The following is an 11,359-nucleotide window of genomic DNA, read 5'->3' as shown; positions in this document are numbered from 1 at the left end:
TGGGGTTATGGTGTCATGGAGGCTAATTAGGGACAAGAGGGAGGCTCATAAAAAAGTGTTGGATAAGGTGTCTAATTCCATAACTATTTCTGGTATGTACTTGACCCGAACCGACATGGTCCATTTGGGTTGCATGGCACCAAGCAATTGGATAGACTAAATGAGAGAAATAATACTTGTGGTTTATTAATATATTATAAGTTCTAATATATTGATAATATTATTTAATTAGTTTGATCAAGAATTAATTTAGAATTAATTAAGTGATCAAAAGATAACTAATTAAATATATGGGTTGATTATGTAAATCATCCATAACTTATATAGTGGGCTAAGAGGCTCCATGGATTATCAAGTTGGGTTCCACCCATAGGATGTTCCATGGTTGCTCCATGGGAGTTACAAACCCATGGGTCATGGAAATGAAGAGTCATGACACATTAGAGTTTACATGGTGTAACCCTAGATGTGTCAACATTATATAAAGAACATATTCTCCACCAAAATCGGCTACACATAAGAAACAAGAGGGCTAGGCCGATTTTAGAAGTGTGTATTCTCTCTAATGTCATTCCAAAAGCATTTGGTGTTGTGTGAAGCATTTAAGGCATCACACTTGGGGTACTAGGCTCACAAGGTTTCAAGGATCATAAGCAACAACAAGGTATGTTATTCTATCTTTCATTCAAGTTAAAAATTGTTCCCCATGTATGCTAGATAGGAATATAACCTTGGAATTCAACTTTGCATGATTATTAGACAAATATAGATCTAAGGTTATTAGGGTTGCATGTACACTTAGGAAGTGTTAGAATGCTCAAAACCCATCAGTGGTATCCGAGCCTAGGCTTGTTTGTTGATTTTTTGTGCAAACTGTTGAAAAAAAAATGTTTTTCTGTTTTCTGCTCGTATGAACTCGCCGAGTCCATGGGGGGACTCGATGATTCCATGAACAAATGCAAGCTACTCGTCGAGTTTCATCTTGCACTCGACGAGTAGAGGCTGCAGTTTTCAGAAATTCGACTTTTGTTGCTGGAAATGGACTAGAAACATTACCCTAAACTGTTTGGGTACTTGAAAACTTGTTTTAGATGGTGTAATGCTTATGCTAATCCATTTGCAATGGAAATTACCAAAATTACAAGTTTTTAAGTTTAATTTTTTATTCTTGAAATGTTCATATTCATGTTCTTGAACTTATGAAGATTAGATGATCATAGGAATTGCTTGTAACCTTCATGGTAGTTTAATTCATAATCATAAAATGTTTTAATGGAGTCCATAACTTGTCCTCAAGGTATGGAAAACCAAAAGTCACACTTTTATTAAAGCCATTAAAAGAACACTAGACTTATAAAAATGAAGAGTCTTCATTTTTTATTACTTAATTAAATTCATAAGTTATAAGAAATGAAAAGTTTTAAAAGTTTACAAAACTTACCCTCAAGTTTTTGAACAAGTAAAGTCTTGATTAAAACTTTAGTTCCAACCCTTAGAATTTTAAAAGTTAAAATTCAACCCTTATACTTTATAATATTATAAGTTACTATATATATATATATATATATATATATATATATATATATATATATATATATATATATATATATATATATATGTGTGTGTGTGTGTAAGATCAAGTCGTTTTACCGCTAGTACGCCTCATTCACGAAGTCGGTCTATAAGGGGGTATAAGGTTGTTGTCTATAAAATTGCAACTTAATAGGTGTCCACTCTCACCCACCGTTTCCTTAATCGGTGGAGGTTTGTTAGATAAATAGACTAGTTTTAACTTGTCATTGTAAAAAAATTATATAAATAAGTTAAAAGTAAATTCCAATCTATTAATTGGCTATATAGTATATATGGGAAAGCTCGTAGCGTTAAATATTATAACGCAATCCACCGTTAACTTGGTCGAATATATAAATCGATTAAACAGAAGAAAAAGAAGGTACTCCAAATTGCAACCCAATGGAATAGAGACTAGGACCCTATGCATCATGACTTATCATCCATCATCACATCAAATACATGCATGCATGCATGCATAAAGCTTTAAAGAGATAAAAAATGAATGGAGTCGAATGGTATCATCAGATCTACAGACCAAAAGAAGCCATTGGAGACCCCACAATCTCCAGACACAGGTATCACGGACTCAATCTCTTCTCTCTCATCGTCTTCCTCCTCGGGACCTTCAAGCCCTAAATCTTCAACACTTTCTTTTAAAGGTCCAATCTTTAATTATGTAGTAATCATTTTATAAAGGCAACACACTTTTTTTCAAATCAAATGTACAAAAGTAAACATCCCATCGTTTTACTTTCTTTTTACTTCTTTCGACACATATGACCTCCATTTATGTAATAATATAATTTAATTGCATGGATGTGACTAAAATAAAAGACCTTTTCCTTCGCTTTTACTAGATATAAACTTCAACTTTTTTTTCTGCTTTTTAATTAATTAAACCTTGTATTTTAATTTTACTCCATCTCCAGAAATTAATTTGCAAAATATTATTGTTGTCTTCTTCGACAAACAGATATAATGGTTTTTTAAACTGAATTTTATATAATTAATAACTAGAAAAAATTTATTTGTAGTAATTTGTATTAAAAATATAAAGTCAGTATTACAAGTTGAAAAATCTTATGAGTTAGGAATAATTCAAACTTGGAGTAGGGAATGCATATCATTTTTTTTAATAATGCATGGACTATATTTTATATGTAGGATTGGAACACAATATTTGGATTCATACCATATTTCAAAACATTATATAGTTATTTAAATTATATGGGAATAATGTGATGATGACATTTTTAACCTACTACGTGTCAATATCAATAAATTTTGTTATATATTTTAATTTACGTTTTACAAATAGTTTGTGGTAAAATTATGTTACCATGTCACCTCTTCTAGCCGGCAATCTTTACAAGTCATACGATAATTTTATGATGACAAATCCTTTTATGAAAGGAAAATAAAACACTTTAATATACGGCGCGTGACACCTTTATGAAATCTCAATGTCATATATGTCATCTCACCATTTATCATAAAAGTATGGTTTCAAATTACACACAAGGAGTGGTGTCATACTTATGTTTTTTTTAATAAATAAAAACTTTATTATTTTTAAAAATTATAATATTTCATTAATTAAAAATAAAATTATCGATGCATAACTTAAAAAAAAACATAAAAACTTAGAAAACCAAACTATAAATATTAAACCAACAACTTAAAATAACACATATCAAACGATTAAAACATGGGAATAAAAAATTAAAATATTAAAAACGATTAGTCTAACGTTTTTTGACGTCCTCCTTGTTCATCATTAACAGCTTGAAGCTCATCATCGGTCAATTCCGATATATTCTAGTGAGTGTTTTTTGGTTGGTAGACTTTTTGGAAAAAGATGGTAAAATATGAAGTTTTATGAGTTATTTTGATTAAAATGGATGCGTATTTGTAGTGTTAAAAAAATTACATAAAAAATAAAAAATAAAAAATATAATTTTTAAAAATTTGACCGTTCCCAACGGTAAGAAAGAAGTCATCCGATCACAAAGCCCCTCCAACCGTTCCCGTCTGTTGCCGTAGTGCGGCCCTAGCCGCACCCAAACCGCGGTCTAAGGGCGGTGATCCTATCGACGTGGCATAGGTGGTGCGTACAAACTGTGACCATTGCCGGCGTCTAAACAATAGCATCAATTAGATATATATGCAAATGGCCTTACCAATTTGGCATAGCCAATTTTTTAAATTCTGTTTTCTTGAATTTCGTAGTGTAAATTTATGTTAACTTTTTAGGACAGTATTAATTAGTATGTCCATGATCTTGTTTTTTGAATAAACAAATAAAGTAAGTTTCACTTCCCAAGCTATAGCTAGCCTTTCTCTTGTTATGTGCATGTATAGAGACGAGTATAAGAATATTAAATGTTTTGAAAGGTACATGGTGTTGATAATAGGAATTTGAGGTGCGAAAAGCTACAAATGACACACAACTCTACACATTCTGTACAAGCAGCTAACAGCCAATATACACACATGATATATCCATTAATATCTATATATTAATATTTAGAGAGAGAGAGATATGTCCATTAATATCTATATATTAAGAGAGAGAGAGAGAGAGAGAGAGAGAGAGAGAGAGAGAGAGAGAGAGAGAGAGAGAGGCTAGGGGGGCCCAAGCAGCTAAATCTATGGCTGACCGACTTTGAAAATAAGGGCCAAAGATAAAAGGATAGAAGACGAACAAAGAGTAAGCAAGTTAAGCATTCACAATAAGAGAGAGAGAGAGAGAGAGAGAGAGAGAGAGAGAGAGAGAGAGAGAGAGAGAGAGAGAGAGAGAGAGAGAGAGAGAGAGAGAGAGAGAGGTGAAATATTCGATTTAGAGAGGTTTGAAAGCATTGGGGTTTTCTTGTTTTTGGTGTTTTGTTAATGATAAAAACACCAAAAAACACAACAATTTAGTTGTAAGTAAACTCCACCAGATCTCTCTTTCTGTCTGTAACAACACAGTCGTCGACTCTCTTTAGATTATTGTGTATTTTGTTTGTTTTGGTTGATACAGCAAAGCACAGCTTCTTCTTTCAGCAATTTTGTGTTTCAAAGTGAATTGTTTCTTAGCTCTTTTTTGGCACAATCCTACGCATACTTCTCTCGGAAGTTTTGTTTCAACACATATACATATATAAAACCAAAGTCTTTCCTGCGTTTACTTGGTTTTTGTTTTCTAGTTTTGTTTTCAAAATCTTGTTGTTTGTTTACCCAAGTGCTTACTAGCTAGCTGCTAAACTACAACCAAAGCTTTCAATCTTAATCTTAGCTGAAAAGGCAACAAAAACTTTTCCAGATATGATGTCTGGTGAGATGTTTCCTATCACTCATCACCACAATCATCAACCACCACCACCACCTCCACCTCCACTTCATGAAGCATCAAACCCTAACCCTAAAGCCATCTCCAATCTCAAGAAGAAGAGGAATTTACCAGGCACCCCAGGTATATATATATGAATACATCCTCTTTCCACGTGCACACATGTACATGTATATGTTTCAAGATTTCTTGTTTGTTTGTTTTATAACTTGGCATCTTGATTACCGAAAAAAAATGGTCTTTTTTGAGATTTAAAATTTTCTTTTTGATTGGTTCAATCTGAAGATGAATTCGCTCACACTAAAACCTAGTTCTTGAGCAAATTTTCTCATGTTGGAATATGATATTCTTGTAATTATAAGTAGATTACAAGATACTTCAACCGAGCATTGGATCTTTCTTAAAACATGAACTGATTACACAATCATCATCTATGAGACTAATTAAAGGGTTCATTTTAATTTGGAATTTGTGTTTTTATTTTTTATTCCAAAACTATTTCGGAACCATTTCTGGGATTCTAACAATAATCCAATCTATTAATTTGCGAAAAGTAAACATGTTTTGTGTCGTAATAGCTTTCTTTAAGTTTCGATATATTTTGCTTAATTATTCTGATTATATATCTAAACAGATCCAGATGCTGAAGTAATGGCACTTTCGCCAAAATCACTAATGGCGACAAACAGATTTGTATGTGAAATCTGCAACAAAGGTTTCCAAAGAGACCAAAACCTGCAACTTCATCGGAGAGGTCACAATCTGCCATGGAAGCTGAAACAAAGGAACAATAAAGAACCCATCAAGAAGAAAGTCTACATTTGCCCGGAAAAATCTTGTGTCCACCATGATCCGTCGCGAGCACTTGGAGATCTCACCGGAATCAAGAAACATTTTAGCCGGAAACATGGCGAGAAGAAATGGAAGTGTGAAAAGTGTTCCAAGAAGTATGCAGTTCAATCCGACTGGAAAGCTCATTCCAAGACTTGTGGTACCAGAGAGTATAAATGCGATTGTGGAACACTTTTCTCCAGGTGGGTATTTATTATTAATTCCTTCGAATACCAGAATCTTGTTTTTTTATTCCAAACATTGAAATTTAATGCATTTCGACATTAAATGTGACTCATGACTATTAAATGGTCTAACGTTTTGCATGATTTCAATATTCTCTTTGCAGAAAAGATAGTTTCATAACTCATCGAGCTTTTTGCGATGCATTGGCTGAAGAAAGTGTGAGACTCACCACAGTGACACCGAATAGCCTTGGCATGAAAAACGAAGCTATGAACGAATCCGTGATGAACCCTAATTTCCCTCATGGGTTTTCAGGGATGACGCAATTCGGGTCGGGTTTCCGGTCTGATTTTGGGGATCAAAACAATAAGCCAAGATTATCACTTTGGTTAGACCAAGCAAATTCTCAGCTTAATCTTTCTCCAATGGATCAAATGGCTATGAATTCGAATCTTTACATGTCATCAAGCTCCGCAGGTTTAGCGGATATGGTTAATGTCTTTGGTTCCTCTCCAATGACAAATTTTACAAACTCGAACCAAATTCCAAGTTTATCATTGACACCTGAAGGTCTAAAAGAGGAAACCCTAGCTTCGTTATACTCGATGAACCAAACCCATCAAACCGAATCCACTGGTCCAATGTCTGCTACTGCACTCCTTCAAAAAGCGGCTCAAATGGGTTCAACCAGAAGCAACCCATCAATCTTCGGATCGAGTTTTGGGCTCATGAACTCCTCCACTGCATCAAACACTGCAGTCAGTTTGGTGAACAACAACAGCAACAACAACAACAACATCCCTACTTCTCTCCCTCATATCGCAACTCAACCACAAGTTTCGACTCCAATGAACAACAATTCATCCAATTCGAGTCCTCAAGCTCGACAACAAATGATCATGTCAAGAAATGAGACAATGCCGCCATTGAAGATGATGCAGCGAAGCTTTAGTGGAGTCGATAATGGATTAACGAGAGACTTTTTGGGCATGGGAGGAGAAGGTGGCCGGCCATTGATGCCACAAGATCTAGTGAAGTTTGCGTCCTATGGTTCAACGATGGGATCAATGAGGCATTTCGCTAGCAATAATTAATTAAATGTCTTAATTACGCTGGTTAATTAATTTGTATCTCATAATCATGTGTGTTTAATGTAGCATAATAATATGTATTTATAGACTAAATTTTTGTCAATGGTACTTTGCACTTTTATTAAAAAAAGAAAAGAAAAACATTGTTGTTTTTTTTGGTCAATTGACTTGGGATGACAAATAGATGGTAAAAAGCTACTTTTTACTTGCTTTTGCAAGTCAATAAACCATTGAATAAGCTTTATCAGGTTGAGGCTTTTCTTAAATTATTTAAAATGAGAATATTATTTTATTATATTTTATTATAAGATAATATTTATGTAAATCAATCTACGAAGGATTATTTGCAATGATTTTTATATTAAAATGTATAGATATGTTTTTGATACTTTTAGTTTATAGACGTTTATTATTATTATTATTATTATTATTATTATTATTTTTTTTTTTTAAGTGTTTAGATATACACTTTATTTTTTATAATAAAGAATTTTGGAAATGTATCTCATAGGTAATCTTAAAAAAATAGTATATTATACAGAAAGTTGTTGTTTGTAAGAGTCAATGAAAAAAAATTATAAGATGAGATTTCAATCTTAGAATTTCATATATAAATTATAAAAGTATCATATTTATTTTAATCTTAATCTTAGAATTTCATATATAAGTCTTTTAAAGTTTAGAAGGGTTATTTGTAAGTTTTTAGAAAAAGAATATTAATCTACTTTAATAAATAATTTTTTTGTTTGCATGTTATATATTCTTATTTATTTTGTTACATATCAATTTGTAGTTATTTAAATTAATTTTTTTTCTGCATATCATTTTATTATTATTTTTATTTTATTAAATTTCACAGAGCATATTTAAATATTTAAATGTAATAAATTGTAACAAATGTAATAATAAATTAATATCATTTTCATTAATGGAATTATCTTCTAATTTCAAAATTCTTAAATTAAAACCCCATTAGTTTTTTTGTTTATTTATCTAAATCTAAATTATTTTTTCAATTTATAAAAGAAGAAACAATTTAATTTTAATAATTCAATCTTTTTTATATTTTTTTATAAATTCAAACTTCTTAACTATTTAGATCTTTATGGTTAACCTTTTTTTTTTTAAATAAACTTATAGAATAAATAGGTATCACAACTAATATATTTTAATAAAACAGGAACTAGAACGAAAAGGAATGTTGCATTTTGCATCAACGTTGGCAAAAATCAGTACTAGAAAAATCGACAACTTTCAACAGTCATATCCGTCGCTAAACACAATTTCCGACGGAAATCGGTCTGCCGTAAAAAACCATGTGGGTAATTTTTACCGGTGGAATACCAACAGGCTTTGTTACGAATTTCGATAGTTATTTGTTGAACTTGTTTGACCAAATTAACACGCAATAGTGACGGAGTTCCGACGGACACTTTGCGCGATGGATTTCCAATGGACACTTATTAGTAACGTAGTTCCAACGGACACCTTTTGCGTTGGATTTCCAATGGAATACTCAATAACGGATTACCAACAAAATATTTAGTGACGGCTTCCCGATAGAATTGTTATTGAAGGCTTACCAACAGATTCTTCTCTTTTTATTGACGGATTACCAACATATACTCTTACTTTTCGTGACAGACTTTTTTGTCACTACACAGTTTTTTCCACACAAATCAGAAAGTAAACTAAAGTGAATACATAAAAAAATAAAAACAATCATAAAGTGTCACAAAATACAATTACACCACATACTCTTACCGTATTTGTTTAAATGTCCAACAATAAACTAGCTAATATTCCAACATACATAATTAAACATCATACTCCGCATGCAATTATCAATTGTTTGAACATACTAAAAAGTTTCACAAAATACGATTACCAATTGTTTAGTTTAGAAACACAAACTATATTCCTTGTGGTGGATTTGCAGGGAAATTGTTTTGCTTGAAAAAGCTGTCATTTGTGTTTCAAGCACGGCATGTTTTTTTCATATCTCCTCCATTTCCAATTCCCTTTGTGCATCTCTTTGCAACGGACAACCCAAGTCTAGAATATCGTTTACAATCTGCCGGTATTTTCTGACGGATTTCCGACGGAAATTATTGTCATCGCTATTGTTTCAGTATTCCATCACTAAAACTAAGGTTTTTATGTTTGTACATTTCCATCCGAATTACATCATTAATTTCTGACAGAAAAATTTCATCACTAGTTTCCATAAGAAAACACCCTCTTTTCTAGTAGTGAATAGAATGCATGACCGAAAACTTTATTAACTTTTCTTAGGCATTACATTTCAAAATAGTAGTTTTTTATTGTATTTTTTAAATGTAATTACAAATACTATTGTATAGTAAAACTAGAACGTAATAGTATATACTATATAGTAAAAAGACTAAAATAGTGTGTTTGTATTATTCCTCTCAAATAGTTTTGGTCCCGATTGAAATGTAGACATCGAGCAAGTGGGTCCATGTAGAATTATTGTGGGACCCACAAATGTGTTGGAAATGGACTTAACCCAAAATAAAAAAAGAAGTCATTCTCAATCTCACCCATGGGATGCTTTTCTGTATTTATTTTTGTTTTTCCTGGTGTCGTGTGTTGTTTATCTTTTACCAAGACAAATCTTTATTCTATTGTTTATATTTCTTTCTAAAACCTAAAATTAAAAATAAATACAAAGAAATTTGCTTTTCTCTTTCACCCAAAAGTCAAAGTAATTCATGTGGTCAGTTGGTCAACGTTTGTGGGTTCTTTAAAATTCCCTTGTGTTAACTTTTAGGCGTCGACTTGTTTGGGTTAATTGCTTTCGAAATTTTTGGTTAACCAATGTAAAGAAACTTTTTCAAGAATTATTTGTTGTTTTCAATCTCTATTTCAATAATGTTGTCATCTGATAATCTTTTGTAGTTTAACTGTTATTTTCATTTAAATAATGCAACTACACAAGCTAGATATTTCGGACTAGACTCACGAGATTTGTTATTTGTCCTTTTCATTGATGAGAATCTATATTCAACTTTGTAGAAAGATCTACAAAAAAAATACAAACAAAATATTTCAAAATTATTTATATATAAAAGGAGAAAGAAATGACATAAAAATACAGTCTTTTCCAAAAGTGGTTATAATAAATGACAAGATTTATTAATTGCAATAGGACGTGCCCCATTTTGCTCATAGCAAAAACTATGGCGAGTTTAAACCCTTGTGTTGATAAAAGCGATTCTGATCAACATAAGGAGGAGTTTGAAAATCATGGAATTTCGCTTAATGACCTCTTTCATAGAATGGGTTGAAGGCGATAGAACCTTCTTTAGGGAAGATATTTGGTGTAGCAAATTGGCCTCGAAAGAAGTCTACTTGAACTCATATGTGATTGAAGCTAATAAGGATTGAGTGATTGTTGATAGGGTCAAAACAAGGGATGATATGTTTTATAGAATTATTGAATTTGGACATGAAAACTAAGAAGGGGATGAGAGACAAACGAGTTATTGGATCTTGTTAATTTAAATGGCGTTGGACAAATCATTGGAGAGGGTTATGGAATCTTTTAAATGGGTGCGATGGATTCCTTTGAATCATGATTCTTTGTATGATGTGTGTTCAAGAAAGGAGCTCTCATGTTCTCCAATCTCTCAAAGTCTCTCAATACATGGAATCAATGTTCCCTCCACGTTGTGCCTACTATGTCAATCTAATGAGGAAAAATTGGATCATATTTTTTTGCATATTATTTTGCCTATGACGTATGGAAATGGCTTGGATCATGATCTTCGACTTTTCATGTGCAATCATATTCTTATTTGGTGTTGATGGATATGTAAAAGATGAGCTCAATAGGGAAAAGGAGGGGAAAACTTTGGAAGGCAAAGAATTCTTGCGTCTTCAAGAAGAAGAAGGGCAGCCATGCATTCTTCGAATGAGATTCTTATTTGCACGTTCAGTTGGATTAAGAAAAGGGATAATTTACATTCTATAGATCGGTTGAAATGGTGTATATGTTCTCTTTTAAATTGTTTTCTGTAATTTTCTACTTTATTTGCTCGCTAGAATGCTTTTGTGCTTAAAGATATGCATATTGTTCTAAAAAAAAAAAAAAACCTTGGTGGTCATATACGAGCGCGCAAATTATGAAATAACTACCAGTTCATTTTACATTTTGGTCAAGCTAAACAATTTATATTATTGTTAACAATGGTGAAGAGATTTTGTTGCTAAATTAGCAATTGATCTGCGATAAAGTATCAATGGACTATCCAAAAAATATCGTTTAATAAATCAAAAATGATTTAAAATACGTAGCGGTGGATTTTGCGATAGATTTTGT

The 11,359-nt window shown here is 32.0% G+C and overlaps 1 protein-coding gene across 1 annotated transcript; it reads left to right on the top strand.

Annotated features, from left to right (window-relative positions):
* Positions 1–4,276: 4,276 nt before the first annotated feature.
* JKD (C2H2-like zinc finger protein) lies at positions 4,277–7,117 on the top strand. Its single transcript, XM_078981589.1, has 3 exons — positions 4,277–5,029; positions 5,541–5,940; positions 6,087–7,117. Exons 1-3 carry the CDS (start codon positions 4,882–4,884, stop codon positions 7,015–7,017), a joined length of 1,479 nt encoding a protein of 492 aa, XP_078837715.1. The 5' UTR covers positions 4,277–4,881; the 3' UTR covers positions 7,018–7,117.
* The last annotated feature ends 4,242 nt before the right edge of the window (positions 7,118–11,359 follow it).

Source organism: Lactuca saligna, chromosome 2 (assembly GCF_052625555.1).
Source record: "Lactuca saligna cultivar CGN05327 chromosome 2, ASM5262555v1, whole genome shotgun sequence".
NCBI lineage: Eukaryota > Viridiplantae > Streptophyta > Magnoliopsida > Asterales > Asteraceae > Lactuca > Lactuca saligna.
This window is presented reverse-complemented; position numbering and strand designations above follow the sequence as displayed.